Genomic DNA, 20,837 nt, shown 5'->3' with positions numbered 1-20,837 from the left:
ACGCATTGCATTTATACTCTCATCGATTTCAGCAGCAGAATGAAGTGATGGTAGTCTAAGTTGTCCAAGTCCACTTGAATATTCAGGTAGGTTTTTATATGTAAAGCAAGGAGATATTTCTTTTTTGTTCTTACCCATGGTACCCACAACAGAAATCTTATGATTTTTTCCCACCAAAGGAATACTCGTGTACCAATTGTCGATCGTTAGATTTCGTCCTGTGGCAGAAATTAGTATAATTACCGTCTTCACTAGATCTGCTGTTCGAATGGTACGGACCTTCTGGCTGTTTGCCGGCATAAAACACAATGTTGAGGAAATAAAACGTAGAAGCATCAACAAGTACATATAGCTAAAAGGACATTTCCCTTGAAAACCTGTCATCTCATCAATAACGAGATATTGTCCTATAGAATAAAGTAAAAGGCAGTTTTGTGTAAATGTTTCTAAAATATCTCTTATTGGTGCAGCTTTATCCAAGATACAATGAGATGCTCGTGTGGTTGCATCATCAAACTGAAATTAGTTCAAAATAAACTTTACTCTTTTCAGTGACATGGTAGTAGGAAAAATAGCCACACCACATCCGCAATATCCAATAACCCGAATAGCCGAATTTTTACAGGGAGTCTGTTATATGATGATATCTTTTTTGTATAAATTCGTTAATATGTATAATTTGTTCAATAATATTGTAAGAAATAAACAAATTCTAGGCTTGAAGAATCGTTGTCACCCCTAGGCCATTTCTACGAGCACCCGAATTTTCTGTGTGAACATTTTGAACTTGGCGTCTTACTCAATTGTTAGCCTTTTCCCACTTTGTTACCTTATCACGTCCCATAAAATACGAAGTTATTTCCGAAAGAGGCAAATGCCCTTCATCTAAATTCGAGCTGCTTGAGTCTTTAGAAAATTGAGATCTAATTCACTCTCGTCATCTTCTTCTAGTATTTCCTCAATTATATATATATATATATATATATATATATATATATATATATATATATATATATATATATATATATATATATATATATATAGGTATGGTATATATATGGTAAAAAAATAATATATCGCATTGAGCCTACTTTTTGACGACAGGCGCATGGCACCGTCTCAACGCCTGCGACGTGACTAAAATCATAGAGTAATTTTTTCATAAAATAAATGTCTATATGACTAAAACAATTGAGCTCCGTGGGGAGTAAGGATAAACCATTTATTTAGTAAGTAGTGAAACCACGACAAGCTGTTTAGGACATAATGTACATGCGAGGAGAATTATATATTATTGTTACCAGCGAAAATGTATTGATTACGAATTGACGTCTCGTGACCGCTTAAAGGTTAAAAAAATTGTTTTTATTATGTCATTTATTTATGATAGCTTTCCAATAAAATTTTTAACCTTTGTACATTAACAACCGGATTTAATTTTTTATTAGTCGTCCGAATTTGAAATATTGCAAATTGTTAAATAGTATAAGTATTTCAGCGACCATTAAAAATATATCGCCACTGTCATTTAATGCCCGTAATTTTTTACTATGGTGCTTGAGGATGATTGACACCGTCACATTCTCTATGCCTGTTACTTTCCCAATAATTAGTGTTTACTCAGATCCAAAATAAGGCTCACAAACCATAGAATAACCGTAACTTTGTGCATTTTGACACTCATTATATACATAATTATATCTTGTTATTCGTGAACGATACCAGGAAGGTTCATTTGTCAGATAATAAATATTGGACAAAGGTTGACATTTACAATTTCTATATACTGCGTAATCTGATGATAACATTTCAAGAGCTAAACGGACATACGGACGGATTTTTAAAAATGCAGCTTACTGGAACTATAATTTTTTCTATAGATATGATGCGATTAAAACAACGAATTGGATCGACTAAAAGTTATTGCAGAAATGTCCTATAATTGAGGAAAGCAAACGTTTTGACGATAATTCCACCCTAATACCGATAATTACGCGACTCAAACATTTCAAACAAAGCAAAAATTAGGTGCCTTATTTCCCAAAAAAAAACGAATATATGTCAAATTATTTTTAACTTTTCTTAAATACACTGGAATCAGAAATCTAATAATAAGAACAGAATATTTTTTTTAATTATATTTATCACTGGGTATGTTAAAGGCGGTCTAGTTATATAAAATTACGATTTGATTAATACACCAGCATTTTGTTCAGTGTATTTTTGTATAATCCAAGTAATATAAAGTAATCCAAGTAATGACAAAAAACTTAAAAATAGTAAAAAGACAAATTTTCATGACTATATTGAGAATATGCCATATCTTATATGTATTAAATTATTTTAAAATATACCCATATTGGAAGAAAAAAAATTAAATTGCATTCTAATTTATAATTATTAACATATACAGACTTCCACTCATTTTTTAAAATAATGTTTTAATTGCATATCTTATATTGCAAAACTAAAGATTCAATGTAAAATTCTTTATGATCCTTGTGTTTTTATTAACTTAGACAACAAAAAGTTTCGTAGGTTTCAGTACAGTTGATATGATACAATTAATGCGTGATATTTTAAATATGCAATAGTTGAAGGTTTACGTCAAATTAGAATGCCAGTAATAGGAGGCAAAGTAATCTGATGCACATATATCATCATATGCTCGAAATTATTACAAGTTCGTATTGTAAGATGCTTGATGTATTTGTGTTTACCATAAACCATAAATGCTAGAAATTTAGAATAAATCAGTCTTAGCGACAAAGCAAATTGTTTCAAGTTGTCCCATATAATATGGCGTTATTTTAATTATTATGTGATGGCAAATTGTAAAATTGCAATAAAATTCCTCGTTAATTTTTTCATAAAATGTGTAAATACTGAGAATACTTATCTTTTATTTATTATTTCATACACATTTTTCACAAAAAAGTATGCATATGTTAACGTTAGCATAAAAACGTAAGGGTAAAAGTAAAATCAATTATAATTAAAGGATTTTACGTTTAATGCACAATTACGACGATCATTATGTTCATAAAATAATTATCATTCATCATATAAAATCATTAATTATGGGATAGAAATGACACTAAAGGCGAGGAAGGCTATAGGCAAACTTTTACCGTCAAATATGAATATATGGGAGCTCCTATGGAAGCAAATTCAAATACGACAGTTTGAACATATATATTTAAATAACAAAATAGGAAAATAATATTCAGTAAAGTAGATCGAAAAATATATATTTCTAGTTTATAATCAGTAATATCAATACAAAAATCAGTAACCACGTACTTTATATAAAACTACCCATATTGATTGAAAGTTTTTCTTCAATAACCTACAGTAGATAGCAATAATCTAAATAGCTCAGTTTGTGCAATTATCCTTTTGCTACACAGCACGAAACTTGTACCATTTTCTAAACTAATACGGAAGAACACGTTAATAAGTGGACAATAACATAATCACCAAATATTGTCTTCACTCTAAAATCGACCCTCAATTAAAAATACAAAAACACATTAATAAGCAACAAAATGGAAAACTATTCAAGCGTTCTACGTCTGTTTCACCTGAATGACACCGACATTACTAATCATTAACGTTTTTGTGCGATAATATTAAACAACAAATGGTTCATAAAGGGCAAAAAAGGTTAACCATAAAATGAAGTTAAATGGACATAACCAAATTCTGACCTTTACAACACCAAAACAATAACAAAAATTTTATTTTTATACTCAAGTCGTTTTTATCAGTCTTGTTTCTGTGCTGTCTGTTCCTTACGGTTAGTCCTGGTTCGCTTGAATACCATTCGAAGCAACGGTCCGTACAGAATGGGCCACAAGTAGTGTACAATAAATCCTGAATAGCTACAGTTTGCGTACACTTTCATGTACCTTTTTTATAATAAAATATTATTATTACAATTTAGATAAAACAAACACTTAAATATAAATTTACCTTGGATATTGCAAGAAGACAAATGGTATTACAGACCATCCCATAAAAATGAAAGTGTATAATCTAAGTAGGACATGGACTATAGCACTGACAGTCGGATTGCTAAAGAATGCACTAACTTTTTCATTTGATTTGACAAAACTTTGTACCTAAAAAATTTTTTAATCGGTATTATAAAATTATTACACAGATTTTTAACTATAGGATCTTAAAAATACATGAAAATAAAAATGTGTACTTACATCTCTTTCTACAAATATAACAATGAATTCATGCAAAAATGTAACATAATAACCACTATGAATGCCATGCCAAACAGCTAAAAATAGTAATACACCAGCTTGGGAATAATATTTATTCCCAAGGAATTTTAGTCTTTTGTAAATATGCCTTGCTACCTGAAAATTGATTAAAACAGACAAATAAGTAAATAACGATTACCCTCAGTCACATACCCAATCATTAGTGTTCACATTAAATGACTGAATATAATGATTAAATTCTGTGGAATTTTCAAACACTGACAATTTAATATTGGCTACTCCATCCCATTTGGTTTTTCCATCCTCCTCTCCATTATATGATAAACCAAACATTATACATGCCCCTTCTGTTAGCAACCAACAAGAAATGTATTTATATAAAGTATATCTGCCCCAAATACCCATTAACAATAACTTTTTAAAAATGCAAGTTTGTGCAAAATCATCTGATAATAACAAATCATCAGATACTAAAAAAGATAATGCTTGGTATGTTGCTAAGTAAAATAATCCTTGTGATAACTTTTTCAATGATGCCGACATTGAATCTGGTGGTAATTCATGTCCATTAGAATCCTATAAATGAAGTATAACTAGTGAATCCAAATGAAATTACCAAATACCAACCTTAGAATTAAATTTTCCATTTACAAAGTCCAGAAACCTAGTCATAGTGAATTGAGGACCTACTAGGAAAGCACTAGGAAAGAAACTATGCCCCAACATTTGCAATAATGTTGGGGGCTGTTTTAGAGCAAATTTTGTTGATGACAGCTGTTCTTTTGGCCGGCTTCCATCATATGCATCAAATGCCACACCAATAAGCCTAAATATAAGTTATATAAATAAATTGTCTTTACAAGCTGTGATAGTAAATACCTCAAAACAAGAATGCAGTAAGGCATTGTCCACGTGATGTCATAGGAATCAGTACTTGTGAAATAATAGCCTTAAAATATCTGGGTATTATAACTGTAAATATTATATACACTCAACAATTTACCTACTAACAAATATGAAAATGTAGAAATAAATATGATAGTAACACTTATAATTGATGCCTTAAATAGTAAAATAATGAAATAACTGAATACAATTGAAAGTAAACAGTGAAATATTTCAAAGCCAAAGTTCCAGAACCCAATTAGGAAACCACTAATGGCAAAATAAAGGCATTGTATTTCTTGATTTTTATTATAAATATGCTTTCTATATATAAAAGCTAATGGATACCCTACAAAAGAAAGTTTATATTACATATAGATGATATAGAGACAATATAATTAAAATACCTGAAAGAACACCTATAAGTAGTCTGAAAGCTGCTTCTGATATGCCCAACTGAAGGGCAATAAAGCCCACAATACTCTCGGGGTTCATAATACACTTATACTTATAAAAAGATCTAATAAAAAGTGTTCATAGTGCAATAACAAAAAAAAAAGTTATGTTAAGTGCCAGACTTAAAATTAGTTTGTTATTAAATGTCAATAACATACGTGTTATTTAATCTAGGAGTTAGGTTAGTCTTCTTCTTTACAGAATAAAGATTTTTAGTAAATTATCATAAAAATGATGAAAAGTCAAACTACATTAACCTCTATTTATTTTGTCAATAAAGTTATTAAATATGCTTTACAACTAAAACATTGTTACCTATTAGTTAAGATTGTTAAAAATAATATTTTGAATGTTCATCTTAACAAGATTCTTTAAGAAGCTCTTCTCTTAATGGAGACTTTTCCCCTGGCCAAATGGGACAGAGAGAAGCGAAGCTTCTCCCCATTTTGTTTCTTGACATAGATACAATCATTGCCTACTGCAGAAATAGTGGCGGCTGTTTTTGGTTGGTCTTTGCCTGAAATAGGTTTTCAACAATTTTATATCAAACCTAATACTTGTTTTATTATAACAATAAAGTTAAATGATAAGTTACCTTCAACAAATATTGACTGTCCTCTGTGGAACCATCTTTTCTCATATAAGAGTTTACCATCTTCAATTCGGGTTTCTATTAAATTTTGATTCTAAAATTTATGAAAAAAATAAAAAATCAATTTTATAAAAATCTTTGGTAATACCTCTGTTGAATTTGATATGCTCATATTGTTCATACTATGATTTGGGCTTCCCATTGAACTCTCACTAAGTTTTCTTATTGGAACTGTAGTCTTATCTTTTATATAACGAATGTCATTTTCTATCTTTGGACAAAATCAAGAGTTTAATGTTAAATCTGTTATGGTGTTTGGTAAGGATTACCTCTTTTTCATCCAATAAATATATGAGATGTGCAGTTGGTGCTTTTCTCCTTTTTTCAGGCATTGGAATTGGCTCATTTGGCCTTCGACGTAATTTTCTGGTCATGGCTGGTTTAACCTATAGATATATTTAGGGTGAAAAATATAATGAATTAATGTTGAACAACATACCTCCATTGAATCACCAGTTAGCTCTATTGAAGATCTTTCAGATTCAATTGTTCTCTTTTTATCCTCCAAATCAGAAATTAAATTTTCACGCAAATCAATTTTTTTCTCATCAAAATCCTTGCTGGCAGCTTTAATTTCTTGAGCATAATCTTTTTTAATACATTCTATCATATGTTCCCTAAAGATGGAATGTTAATGTTGTTAAATTAAATATATCTTATTAAATAAATACTTGTAAATTTCATTTAGTCTCAAACGTTCTTGATATTGACTTTCCAACTTCTTTACTCTCTTGTTATATTCATAATGTGTGCCATCTTTTAACTGGGCCAGTTTCTTTTTCAAATTCGCTAGCTTATCTTGGTACATTTGTTCCTTAATTTCCAGTTGCTCTTCTTGTCTTCCTACTTATGTGTATTAAATTTATATAAGCAATTTGGTATGCAATGAAGAGTTTAGGATACCTGTATCAGTTTCACTGGCATCCTCAGTATCTTCATCGCTTTCGTCTGGATGGTCTTCAAGTTCTTTATCCTCGTCATTTTCCAGTTTCTCATCATCAAAGTCATATTCGTGATTGTTGAAGGAATTAGACACAGGTGATCCAAAGAACGACATTTAAATATATATCGCATGAAACATAAACCTATATATTTTTTTCAACATCTAAAATTTTACACAAAACCTATCAACAAAAGTCAAAACAGCCTGGCAAGGTTAGTGTTATTAATATTGTAATCTCTTCTTTTTCAGGTTCTAGCAATCTATTTGTCTATATTCCGTAGCTAACTTATTTGACCTTTTCTTATAATTCTCTTACTTATTTGAGTAGGAGGTAAACAAAAACAAATTAGTTAGAAGGAACATATTATTTAATGATGAAAGATGATTTCGATAAGAGGTTTGTATTTATTGACGCAATAATGAAAGATTTGAATAGAATTAAAGGATTAGATTGATGTATAGAAAATCAGGCAAACATTTGTTATGTGTGTAGTGTACTGATCATAACATGTGATATTTAAAACTATTAGATTTTTTAAGCATATTATTTTCATTTTTTTGATTAAAATTTGATAATACAAATTTCGCGTTTGATGAAGGTATAGTAATTTATTATTTACCATAAATCTGTTATAGAATAAATAAAATAATATGACACTGTTTGATGCAGAGGACATGCAGAGGACATGTCACGTTTATAATTTATTTTTGACTAATAATCATTTGTTTTTTTCTGGAGAATCTATAAAATATTGTGAAATTTGGTATAATCTTTTAGAGAAACAGATATTGTTTTACTATTGACATCATTTTATTGCGTAATTTTTATTCGTCGTTTTTTTTTCTAAATACATGTAATTCATATGTATTTCTACAATTTTTTTAATTTTCGGAATAATAACCAATAAGCCAGATTTCATATAAAGATAATAATTTACACAATTCACTCAATAACAATTTTTAGTGGTTTATATAGTACGAAATTGAACGGTGTTAATAAGTTGTGCTTTATGGTAAGATTTTAATTATCACTTTATTTTTATAGATTATTAGTTCGGTCATAGAATGAAATTTAGGTTGATTTGTAGGTTTACTGCAATGCCTTTAAAGTACAGCAGTATTAATAGCTTCTTGTATGAGTTTTTAAGAGTATTGTGTATAGCACATTATGTATATAGCATGCTATTTTTTTATATAATATTTTAGCTTAGAAGTAACTTGTTTTCAAGCAATGTTTACGTCATATTACCTATGGGAATTCCAAAACACATCGTTGATACTTCCAGCAATAATTTCATTTCTTGTGAATCATTTCTTGAAATTTATAAATTATAAAATAATATAGCTATTATATATTATTATTTTTAGTTTTTGAACGCCAAATCAAATATATTAGCCTTTAAAATGTCTAATCTGATTAGTAATTTTGAATAAGAGGTAAACAGGTCAGTTTTTAGATACGAATTGTGGACATTTAATAATTTAATTTTAAACATATATGTCGTTAAAACCCAGCTTGCTTGTTGATATATATGAACTGTAATTAAGTAAAGCAATGTGAATGCTTTTAACGTTTAAATATAAAATATAAGTTAAATTGAAAATAACATTTTAGTAACGTTCTGAATGTAATAGTAAAAAAATAATTTTTAGAACAGATTTCTATCATTAATTAATCTATCAATTCGGTGATTATTATAATTACTGTCAGTTTTATGATTATTAAAGTAAAAAGTGACAGTTGTAATATGCATTGCTTTGTTTTCTTTGGTTGATCTGTGTAGTAATAATTTATCTATATTTTTAATTAAAACACTGTCATTTAAAGGTTTCATTACAGTTGAAGTATTACACGAAAACAGGAAAAAATATAAAACGATTGTTGTATCTTATTTGGCCGCGAATTACGCCTACTTTATGTCAAGAGATACTCGATTTTCATACGATTACTGTCAATCTTATATACCTTATGAGATTTTTCCAAATCAAATAGGTTATTGGCGACAGATTTGTATTTTTTTTCTGGTTTGATAGAAAAGCACATAAAGGTTCTAAAAAAAAAGTTTTCATAAAGTGATCCATATGAAAGGGATTATTCTCTTATGTTTCCGTTTATGTATATGGTTTTTCTCAGATATTAATAAATAAAAGGTATTCACAGACATTAATAAAATGGTCTTTATCAACTTTTTTTAATCAAAATTTAATTTAAACAAATTGATTAAAATATAATTTATTTTTCGGCTGCCTTTCTTCAGTCATATTAGAATTCGAAATGATACAGATCTGATGATGACACCAGCGAAAGTCATTAACGACTGAAGTTCTCTATCCTCGAACTACGATTTGGTACAGAGTTATTGTACAATTAAATGTTCTGGACATTTAAACTTAAAATCTTGAATTTTTTTTTACACCAACTTGTAGTGTATTACCCTTTGTTTATGATTAATTACACGTCAAAGTCTAATTATTATTAATTGTCGCTTTTATTATTAATTCATTATAGATGGGCAGAACTCCATAATATAAAACAGACAACCTTTGACCTTGATTTAGATTTTTATCTTCCTCCACTTATTGCTGCAAATATAAACAAAGTGAGTGTAATTCATTAAAACGTTCAATGTCATAGTTCTATATATATTTTGGTTTTAAAGACAATATAAAAAAGACAAAAATTATTCGTACGAAATATATTGTTTCGCCTTTGATAGGCACAAACGAACGTTTCAATTTCTAATCATCTTAAGCAATGATTATTTCCAGACCTAATTGTATGTCCTTTTCAGCCAACCCTTTCGGCGAACTCGCAAAAAGTTTTACTTGAGTTCAGAACGAAACCATTTTAATTAATGAGTTTTAATAAAGGGTGTTGTTTGAATTCGAATAAAATAAATAAATAATATATAAATAATAAATGTAATAAATGTAAATTTATAATGAATGTAGATTTATAATGAATTTTTTCCGTAATAATGCTATGACATTATTTCATGGTTATTTCTGGAATAGTATTACGTTCAAGGAAGAGTAAAAAAATAAATAGTACCAAAAATACTTATCTGCTTTAAAGGAATTAGAAAGTTGCTCGATTATGATCGAAATATATCGATTATGGTCTAATATATCATATATAGTCTGTTCAAAGTTATTTTGTACATTTAAATCTTTAGCGTCTTTTTTAAAGCGTCATTTAAATTTGTGACATCAAAACGTCGCCATGTTGCCGCATCAACTCTGAGTTTTCGTTCGGTTTGGCTTTGACGTACAATAAAATTCTAATCTAAATCAAATAATTGAACGAAAATGTTATCAAAAATCATTTATTATAGTACATCTAAAAACTACAGTTAATTATACAGCTACAATTGTTTTTAGCTAAGAGTTATAACCTCTTATCACTATTGCTTTCAAGAATTTTGCATACGTCTGACAATCGAACGACTTTGACAGGCTCATTCGTTTACGTGTTTGAACTAATCAGACATAATTGTGTCTTTTTTTAACTAAATTAAAATGAGAAGAAAAATATTGTCTGACTCTAAAAGGAATTTACTAATTGCGGCCGTCAATACATTAAACATCTTGATGGCGTATGTACAACAAAACTTTGAATAGACTATTATAGACTATATATTATTATAGATTATAGATCAATGTGAAGTGCGGAGCAATATCGCTATAATGGAAAAGAAAATTATTGTGTAGTATTAAATATACATATAAAAAAGTAAATAAAATAGTATTAGGATTCTTGCATGTATTCTAATCACTTTTTCATATTGGTTTTTATTCAGAAAAATTGATACAGTGTATATTATTCAGCGCATTTTTCATCATTTCTACAAATTTCTGGCAACATTGCGATATCATGTTGAAATAATCATGTTAGTTTGGCAACGAACCAATCATCGATTCTTTTTCACACTTCTTCAACAGATTTTTGTGAACCATCCAAGCCATGCTGCGTTGATGCGGATCATAATGCATAGTGACTATCCCGGGTGCGACAGAACTTCAGATGATTTTGCGTCTGTTACTATTACTGGTCTTTTTTATATAACGCATCTTTCAATTTGTTCTATGAACATTCCTCTTCGGTGTCGATGAAAGCTGGGATTGTCTTAGATCTTTTCGATTGCATATAAACGTATAAAAACAATTCATTCTTATGTAGAAGATTTCTTCAAAACAAACAACAAAAGTAACAAATGTCGAAAATTTAATTTTGAACGTTCCACGATTGGCGTCTACATACACTGAATAATTAAATAATACTAAATATAATTATTTATTAATAATATTATTTTATTCACAGAAATATGTCTAAACTATCGAATTTAATAGTTAGGTTAGGTTGTTTAAAAATGGTTTTGCATTGATAGTTTGCATTTTCAACAATAGATGTCGCTGATTAAAATACATGCAAGCGCAAAAAATATGTATTTTTAGCCGAGCGGGTAGAGTCGTTTGATGCGTTGAGCTTTATAATTAGCTCAATTTTCCTATTTGTTTTTTTTTTTCTAGATCTATAAACGTTTCTATTTTACTGTTTTTACCCACTTATGTGTATAAGCAAGCAAACAAATTATCAGGAAATAATTGCCAAGTCTTATATAATTTAATCCAAATAAAGTGATTAAACGGAATTATATATCAGTTTTACAACAACATAACACATTTTATATTTACACATAACGTGAAATGATAATCCAATTATTCAGCTCCTCAAAAAAAAAGATATGAATGGAAAGAAAAATGTTATACTCATTTAAATTTAATTTCTATTCTATTTATGCATCTAGGGGGTAGAGCTCTAAGCGCTTTTTATTTTTTATAGTATTCTAATCAATACGACTAATGATATTATGAATTTCCATTTATATGTACTGAGTTACTACTTACTCTTTCATTTACAGTCATCTCTTTGCTGAAAAAGAGCATATCATATCTCAATGGATATGTAGTATCTTCGTTATATACAATTAAAAAGTAACGTAATACATCTGTCTTATATTTAATATATAGTTTTATTTATCTCTAAGTTTCATATTTGGAGTTCTTTTAAGCTAGTTTTTCAATATCCAATGAGTACTTATTTTTAACATGAATTTGTATGGTTTGAATGTATTTCTTTCTTCAAATAATAGAAGTGCAATTCGAAATATTTGAAATAGTAGCATTCGTATAAGGAGGAGTGTTTTATAAGCATTATGGAATTGGATTTCTTCAATTTTCCTTATGTTAAGGAAAGAATATTCTGTTCAGCAGGAAAGGTTTCTTTCTCCTTCTCTCTCTTCGTATATATATGACAAGGAAATAGACATTTTATTTAATAATAATCAGTTGATATTCAATGAAGAGTTATTTATGTTATTTATTAAATATTATTTAAAATTGCTATAAAATATTTTAATGATTTCGCTACAGAAAACGTAGGTTTATATTAGGTTAGGTAATTGACAACATTATTTACCTAATTAGATTCTAATAATTATGACACGTAATATAATAACTTAAAATAAAATAAACTAATTAAATATCGATTATTAAAAACAAATATAAGCGATTACCAAAATATATCGATTCTGTCTATGTTAAAGTTTTGAGGAATTTTGTAGACTTTTGACAACAGAGTCGACCAGTACCAACATAATTCGAATTCTATAGAATGATTCAGATGACATTCTGTCTCTCTTTAACTAGAGTAAAGTGATAACCAAAAATTCGCTCCAAGTTTAAAACGAACTATACATTTTTACAAACTGTATTTGGCAGTATATGCTGCATTTAGAAGGACTATAGTCCGTACTAACCGCCTGCCAATCCAAATTAAAATATGAACATTCCCAATAAACATACTGTACATATGTTTTTATTAATTTCAATGGGTTCATTTGACAAATCTGTCAATCCGTTTTGTCAAAATGCACATGTGTCAATCTTATACTAACAGCAAAGCAAAACGAAAGAAGTTAGGTTAACCTAAGCAGGAACATTTGACAAATCTGTTAGTCCATTTTGTCAAATGTACATCTAGCGTGCTATTTTATTATTTACCTTTGTATAGAATGAAAAACATCGTATGTTATATTTGGGTATTACTATGCTAAATAAGTGTTTGATCAAGTTGGCGGTTTAAATAGTTAAAACATGAGATCAAATCAATTACACTATATCTATCGAATTAACTGGTTTAATATTTACGGTATTTAATAACATAATATTTGCCTGCGCAAATAAAAAGTCGTTAGATAATTACTTCGCAGTTTATAAAGGACAAACCTCAGTTTACTGTTTTAAACATCTTTACTCATAATCAGTGAAGGCAAATAGATGTATGATGATACGTCACGGAGCAATAAACGCTGTTTGCATTTGAGGTTTCGCTTTTTTATAAGTTCAGATTCGTCGCTATATGCCTCGTGTACTTGTGGTTGTCGCCCAGTTGAAGTGTGTGCTCCAACAGGTGTCCTTTAGCCATTTATTGTCGTTCAGGTAAATATTACCACCGCGATTTGTTAAACTTTGAGTCCGGATATATTGTCACAACTTTAATCTAAAATAACGGCGTTTTACTTTAACTTATTGACGAGCTACAGCTGATCGGTAAAGCCTAATGGTAAATTATAGGCTTTTATTTATTTAATTTAAAATGCCGCATTTTTGACGTTGTGACAATTATTTGACAGTTGAATTAATTTTGACATAAAAAACATAATCGTTGCATAAACAAAAGAATAAACTTGAATTATACTGCGAATTAGAATTATTTATCTGTAGTAACCCACAGAAAGCGAAAATTAACGAATCATAATAATTAAAAATTTCATAAAGGATCTGTATTAATTAGACTTTGATCTCTGAAGTTAATTAAATTTAAGGTATTTATATAACGTTTGACTGTTTTCTGTTTTTTAACTTTTTTACTTTTGTGTAAATTCATTCTTTTTTCGGGAATGTCTGTATCCATTTGGTTCGAAATTATTTTGTGGTTTGATTTCAAATTCTTATAAATAAAATTTTTCATGTGCTGTTATGAATCATGATATTATATTAAGATGGAGCCGATTTTTTAGTTGTACTGTTGACGAGTAGATGGTACTCGGTGAATCGGTTTGGTAGATCTTCTAGAGAGTATATCAGCCCATTTATATAGTCTATTCAAAGTTATTTTGTACATACGTCATTAAATTTGTGACGTTTAAACGTTGTGGCGTGGAGTTTTAGTTCAGTTGGGCTTTGATATACAACAAAATTCTAATCTAAATAAAAGAATTGAACAAAAATGTTATCAAATATAATTTATTTTAACGTTATAGTACGTCTAAAAACTACAGTTAATTATACAGCCACAATGGTTTATAGGTTAGAGTTATAACCTCTTATCACAATTACTTTCAAAAATTTTGCATACCTCTGACAATCGGACTACATTGACGGGCTCATTCGTTTACGTGTTTGAACTAATCAGACAGCTTTGTGTCTCTTTTTAACTAGAATAAAATGAGAAGGAAATTATTGTCTGATTCCAAAACGATTTTACAAATTGCAGCAGCCAATACATTGAACATCTTGATGACGTATGTACAAAATAACTTTGAATAGACTATAAATTCGATGGTAGCTTAAATTTTAGAAAATGCACTTTACTGCCATCTGTCACTAACTCGTTGATTTAGTGAATTGAATAAGTAGGTGTCGTTTTGACAGATTTAAAAGAAATGTCATTTATATCTGGATTTAAATCAACACAATCATGATTGTTTACGTATATCGAAATCCGGCTTGTTTTTTTAATTGTCATGTCTAACGATAAAAATATTAAGGTTTATCTTTATTATGTTAACATTTCGCAAGATTTAAAAACCATCCATATAAGGAAGACTTTTTTAAATGGCTTTTATACATAGTTTTATGAATAAATATGACATACAATAAAGGTAATTATAGGTCATTGCTTTTCTCTGTAATAAATACAAATCTCATTCCGGTGAATGCTGTTCAAGCATCTTTATCTATTTACAACATTATTTTCATATTTTGTAAAGATATATTGTGGAGTTTATTCAATTTTTACTTAATATTCTTAAATTTACGTTGAGATTCGTTGATCCTTAATACGTTCGTTAATTTTCGTATTTGTTCGTTGATTTACATAAATCTTCGAAGATATCATATCATTTTTCGATATAAGCATTAATTTTTGTATGTTCGTTAGTTTTACATATATTTATTATTTTCTAAATATTTTCGTGAATTTTCGAAAATGAACCTTGTGCTACTAAATGGATTTTCTGCCTGATCGTTGATCATTAACACGTTCGTTAGTTTTCGTATATGTTCGAACAATTACGTTTATCTTCGGATATCCTCATTCAGTTTTAGATATAAACACTAATATTTTTGTTGCTTAGTTTTTGGATATATTTGTTATTTTCTAAATACATTCGTTAATTTTTGGAAATGAAGTTGGCGCTACCAAGCGAATTCGCTACTTGAGCGTTGTTATACCGAGTGGTATTTGGGACCTATCCATAACGTTTTATGTTTGAAACAATTGAAAGTACAGAGAGAAAGAGTAAAATACTGAAAGAATTTTGGCTTATAACTTTTCCTTTATTAGCGAAATTCGAAAATGTTTGCGAAATCTTTCAAAATGACAATAATCTGCAAAAATATGTTCGATATATTCAGTAAATTTTGGGTGTTAATCTTTCAATAATATTTAATAGGTTCGTTAATTTTCGGATATGTTTTTTAATCTCTAGATGCGTTCGTTTATTTCCGTTCAATGTTTTTTTTATTTGAAATATGTTCGTCAATTTTCGGATTTATTCGCTAATTATTGGTCTAGTTCGTTAAATTTGAAGTTTTTGCCAAATTTAAGTATGTCATACATAGATATAAAGAAGATAAAAACAAATAATAAGTAGTAGCAGCTATTATCTATATCCGAGAGAGTTTTTTAGGAAGCGAAAGTGATCCTGAACGTAATGCGCGGCAAAAAATCGACTTTTGCCGGCGGTGGCAAGGTGAATGCTAGGATTTCGGTCAGAAAAATGTATTCGCCCGACCTTGGCGGGCATCATAACCTTGACCAACAATCGTTATCCTTCTTAATATAATTTCTATTAAAATTAATAATAAATAAACTAGTCGGTAGTTGAAAGATAAAAATTAAACACCATTCCGGTAGGTTGACAATTTAATTCTCAAAGGTAAATATATTTTTTCACCTACATTGTGTATCAGCGTAGACGATAGACATCTCATTATTGCATGTTGTTTGTTGTCTGTTATTTTTGACACTTTACGATATAATTAGATAGTTAAGCTACGTATTTAGAATATCCAGTCGAAGTGTTAGGTGTTCGACCAACTAATCCGTGGTTTTAGAGCTTCAAATTAATATTTTTATTCCATAAAAATGAATTATAATTACAGTCAGAAACATGTGGACTATTTGGTGGATTTTGTAAAAACATTCCATTCAATGTTTACTAAACTAAATGAAAAATTTCATATTGTTTTTAAAACTTTCACAGTCCAGACCATAAAAATTATTATAATTCATTTGATACAAACTTTTTTTTACGCATTGTATTGGTTTTAAGTTTAATTGAGTGTTACCAGATCGTACAGTTTTTTATGTATATGGTTTTTTAAATGTTTTTTTATAGTTGACCTATTATTGCTTAATACGATACCAATTTCTAAGGGCATTAAATGATGTGAGCTTTTTATTTCCTCATAAAAATTAAGTATAGGGCGTTCAACAAGTAGCTCATCTTTCAGGTTTTATTACCTATATTAACAGGTCAATGGAATAGTCCCCGGCCTACCATAGTAAAACACATTTTTTTGGTAATTTTTTTTTATTCAGCATAATTCCCTTCAAGGGTGATACACTGATTATAGCGACCCTCTAAATTTGTTGATACCCTTTTTGTAGTACGATTTATCCTTTACTTCAAAATAGGTCTCAGTTTTGACGATCACCTCTTCATTCAACGAAAATTACTTTCTAGCGAGCTTTCATTTGAGTTCTGAGAACAGGAAATAGCCGCTGGGGGCCAGATCTGGTGAATACGGTGGATAAGGAAACAATTCGAAGCCCAATTCATGGATTTTTGCCATCGTTTTCACTGGACATAATTGTAACTGGAAAACATATGGACTTAATTCTAGTAGCGCCATCTATGTGTCAGGCCGGGGGCTTTTCAATTGACCTGTTATATCGACGAAACTATAGCCTATTTATATAATTAATCTTAAAGATTCGCGGTATCGTTTTGGAAATGTATTTCAACAAAATTTAACCATCGATTGTATTGAAAACCTCTCGCTGTTTTTTTTTAATTGAAATTATAGCAAAAATAAACATTTTTCAATATCGATTATTTCAACATTCCACCAAACATAAACTTATCTTTTAATAATCTCGTATAATGTATTTTTTGAACTCATCAGTTACACTGAATATTATTTGGAGTCGATTTTGTTAGCGCAATAAACTTTACTTTTCCACTTTGGATGATAGTATACCCAAATTTTCATAATTATCTTGTATCTTGTATGTATTTTTTATCGATATAATTATTAATAATAAGATTACTTTCTTACACCAAAAAACTGACATTTTTATGCTTTGTAAATAAATGGTATAATAAAATACCTTTCTATTCAGTTGATATAAATAACAAATAAGGATTGTTTTCTGATGCCGCGATACTTTGCGCAATATTCTACGGGATTATTCAATCTTAGCGAGTGATACTAATTCCTTTTGAATTCAAATCGTGTGTAATTGCCGATGTTGCGACCGAGTGTTTGATTGCTAATTCAGGGTACGTAGAAATGGGATAAATAAAATGAGAAAGCAGAATTTCCTATCAATTATCAAACAAACGTTGGAACCACGGTATTATATTGGCGCGTGGTAGATAAATATATTGGATTTTCAAAGTAGTTTAGTTACGTTAAACTGTTGTGGCTATTTGTTTTATAACGTAATGCTTATAGAACGCGTAGCATCAGAAGTAGCGATCAATAGTCAACAGCTAGCATCTTATATTTATATTTTATTCATATTCATCCTTTTCCATTGAGTTATGGTTTTGATTTTTTTTCCATATGACATTGACATTTCATGACAGTAGTTTAAAGAATGACATATCTTTTGAGTTGTTTTGATATTGTTTTTGAAAGATAACATTGACATTTTATAAATATTTCATAGTTGCTTTTATGTATATATTTAATATAAATAAAAGATGTTGCTTTAATCTCATTTTTTGGCGGCATTTTTTAGAATGATAAATATAGACTTAATATATAAAATAGTTAAACAATATTTTTTTCAACTGACAGTGACATTTCACTGATACTTGACAGTATTTTTTTAACATAATAGGTCTTACAATAAAGTTAATAAGCAAAATAACTAATTAGAAATTGTAATTATTTTATTTATGATATTAATATTTCAAGGACTATTGTTTGTTATCCGTATTTTATAATAAATAGTTTCTTATAATGAAAAGAGTCTAGTTCTGGAGAATCCTGGCGTGCACGCAAGGATTTGAGTTTGCAACGTTGCCAGTTCTTATAAATTATACGTACATTTCAAGAATATGATATAAATGGAATAAATTATCTTGAATTCACGAATTAACATAATATTTCTGTTCAGACTCTAATTAAAAAAAAATCTCCTGTGATATAAAAATGCAATATGAAGAACCTTTTATAAACACCTTTCAAAATTTAAAATAATTAATAATAATTTCAAATTTTAAAATAATTTTGAAAAGAACAAATATATAGTTCTTGTAAATTATTCGTATATTTGAAGAATATAATATATATTCCCGAATTCACAAATTAACCCAAAATCTTACTTGAAACTTAAGTTCAAATTTAATTAAGTTTGCTCTCTGTTATTTTAAGTTTGTATATCATGTCCAAATTATTTAACCTTTTATAAACATATTTAATTTTAAAAGGAAAAAGAGAAAATAAAACAACATGTATGGTAACCAATATAATTTATCTATCAATATATAAAATCACAAGCAAGCCTATATCTTGCATGGCACTAAAAAATATCTTCATTGTTTCCTGATCCAATGTGTTCTATATGCAAAACAGCATGTCAATCCTTCTCTCAATTCATTCAGTAAAAGCAAGGAATGCAATTCTAATCGATTAGGCCTGTGTGTAGAATAGACACGTATACATTGTTGGTTATATTATTTTAACATTTCATATTGTCCTTCATTTATTATGATTGACATAAAATATCATTTCTTTAAAGTAGGGTAGCTATCCATAACCTCAGATTGTGTCTTATATAACAAACATCCTGTATTTTGATCTCATTTACCCATGCCTCAACACCTGTAGCTTCACTTTTATGTGTTGCACCTGTGGAAATAAATTGGTTCGCTTGCTGAATATTACATAAATCTGTGAGAGTTGATAAATCTAGTATTTTCAAATTACCGCTGCTTGAATTAGCTCGGGTTTCATCCAATATAACATACATCCGAATTTTAGCAGCTGGTTTGGCGGCAATCATATTTTTATGTGATTTTAATAACTCTCACCTCACATTCTTTGATACACTCTTATGACTTCCAGATCGATTACGCTCAAATTTAGAAGTGGTAATATTTTTACCAAAATAGGAACCCCCAATCTTCAAGCCAGCCAAACTTCAACATTTCTTTTGTTCAATTGTAATATTGTGAAATGACTATATGATCAACGAGTAGAGTAATAATAAATGACAGTACTATAGAGATATTTACTGAGATATATTCATATAAAGGATACCGATCATATTTATCTGAACTTCTACTTTCGCGGGATCAACTATGACTAAAATTTAATGAATTTGGTATATAACTGAATCCAATTTGCAAAATTAAAATTGAATGGATACACATCTAGATCAAATGTCATCATATGTCTGTTCAGATTAAAGGTGATATAATAACTTTTTGACAATATTGACAAATCGATGATTCATACCCATTACTGCCAACCAGGGGTGTGCAACTCCAATGGTAAGTAGTGGGGCAAAGTTTCGCTTAGTTCAATCATTGGCGGCGCTGACAACGTGAATTTGATTGGTTAGTTTAAAATAGTTATGTAGAATCCTGTAAGGAAAATACTTTGCTTTGATTGGTCTGCCATTTCGCCTGATTACTTTGTGACGTCACATTTATTGGCCAATAGTATTTAAATGAAAATCAAATTAAATTTTTAAAATTAATTTATTAAAATAAAATCCTATACAAATATACATAAGTGTAAATAATATAAATATATATAAACAAAAAGCAAAAAAAAACAATTATGAACTCTATTCTAGGCAAAATTAAAATATCTATAATTCTTCTATAACGTCTTCCCATATTTGTTTAGTGCCATCAATTTTATGGGATCTATTAGAGTTCTAACTTATCTTGATATATTGAAGGTAAACTTTAAATCCTTCCCTGTTGATATTGCATTAACTTCATTAAACCAAAAATACGATCACACCTCATAATAACTTTTATAATTTGGTCTTGAAAATGTTATGGATTGGACAGTTGAAACACTAAAAATTTATGTGTTTTTTAAAGATATTTAGATTTTAGAGTATTTA

The 20,837-nt window shown here is 28.8% G+C and overlaps 3 protein-coding genes across 7 annotated transcripts in view; 1 reads left to right on the top strand and 2 right to left on the bottom strand.

Annotated features, from left to right (window-relative positions):
- Positions 1-3,235: 3,235 nt before the first annotated feature.
- nes (lysophosphatidylcholine acyltransferase 3 protein nessy) lies at positions 3,236-5,808 on the bottom strand. The gene is made up of 8 exons (XM_076398089.1): positions 5,531-5,808; positions 5,242-5,472; positions 5,118-5,187; positions 4,866-5,064; positions 4,431-4,814; positions 4,218-4,373; positions 3,976-4,124; positions 3,236-3,911 (listed from the first exon to the last, which is right to left on the bottom strand). The coding sequence occupies exons 1-8, from the start codon at positions 5,616-5,618 to the stop codon at positions 3,767-3,769; spliced, it is 1,422 nt and encodes a 473-aa protein (XP_076254204.1). The 5' UTR covers positions 5,619-5,808; the 3' UTR covers positions 3,236-3,766.
- A 19-nt stretch (positions 5,809-5,827) lies between these two features.
- Positions 5,828-7,393, bottom strand: LOC143192627 (sin3 histone deacetylase corepressor complex component SDS3). Of its 2 annotated transcripts, none has more exons than XM_076398092.1 (7): positions 7,135-7,393; positions 6,903-7,074; positions 6,671-6,848; positions 6,501-6,617; positions 6,320-6,442; positions 6,175-6,265; positions 5,828-6,096 (listed from the first exon to the last, which is right to left on the bottom strand). In XM_076398092.1, the coding sequence occupies exons 1-7, from the start codon at positions 7,286-7,288 to the stop codon at positions 5,951-5,953; spliced, it is 981 nt and encodes a 326-aa protein (XP_076254207.1). In that variant the 5' UTR covers positions 7,289-7,393; the 3' UTR covers positions 5,828-5,950. The 2 variants fall into 2 exon arrangements, with proteins under 2 accessions (XP_076254207.1, XP_076254205.1); XM_076398090.1 differs by having other exon boundaries at positions 6,903-7,077; positions 7,135-7,392.
- Positions 7,394-7,604: 211 nt separating this feature from the next.
- Positions 7,605-20,837, top strand: part of LOC143192624 (prestin) — a 35,512-nt gene continuing 22,279 nt past the window's right edge. Inside the window, exon 1 of one of the 4 annotated variants that reach the window (XM_076398085.1) lies at positions 7,605-7,773. The gene's annotated coding sequence lies outside the window, so the exon portion shown is untranslated. Of the gene's footprint in view, positions 7,774-7,925; positions 8,188-13,482; positions 13,676-15,969; positions 16,399-20,837 lie in introns of those variants that run through there. The other 3 variants (XM_076398086.1, XM_076398084.1, XM_076398088.1) reach the window with 3 other exon arrangements.

The sequence above is a fragment of the Rhynchophorus ferrugineus genome, unplaced genomic scaffold (assembly GCF_030347505.1).
Source record: "Rhynchophorus ferrugineus isolate W39M unplaced genomic scaffold, kcgeb_rfMv2 rfM3, whole genome shotgun sequence".
In the NCBI taxonomy this organism is placed as follows: Eukaryota; Metazoa; Arthropoda; class Insecta; order Coleoptera; family Curculionidae; genus Rhynchophorus; species Rhynchophorus ferrugineus.
The sequence above is the reverse complement of the archived record's forward strand: the minus strand, read 5'-3'. Positions and strand labels throughout refer to the sequence as shown.

Excerpts from the sequence above, each read along its gene's own strand:
- nes (XM_076398089.1), bottom strand. The coding sequence starts at position 5,618 with ATGAACCCCGAGAGTATTGTGGGCTTTATTGCCCTTCAGTTGGGCATA. Across the intron at positions 4,374-4,430 it reads ATGTGAACACTAATGATTGG|GTAGCAAGGCATATTTACAA; the intron begins GTATGTGACTGA and ends ATCAATTTTCAG. Across the intron at positions 4,125-4,217 it reads TTATATTTGTAGAAAGAGAT|GTACAAAGTTTTGTCAAATC; the intron begins GTAAGTACACAT and ends AAAATTTTTTAG.
- LOC143192627 (XM_076398090.1), bottom strand. The coding sequence starts at position 7,288 with ATGTCGTTCTTTGGATCACCTGTGTCTAATTCCTTCAACAATCACGAA. Across the intron at positions 7,078-7,134 it reads TGCCAGTGAAACTGATACAG|TAGGAAGACAAGAAGAGCAA; the intron begins GTATCCTAAACT and ends AATACACATAAG. Across the intron at positions 6,097-6,174 it reads ACAGTCAATATTTGTTGAAG|GCAAAGACCAACCAAAAACA; the intron begins GTAACTTATCAT and ends AACCTATTTCAG.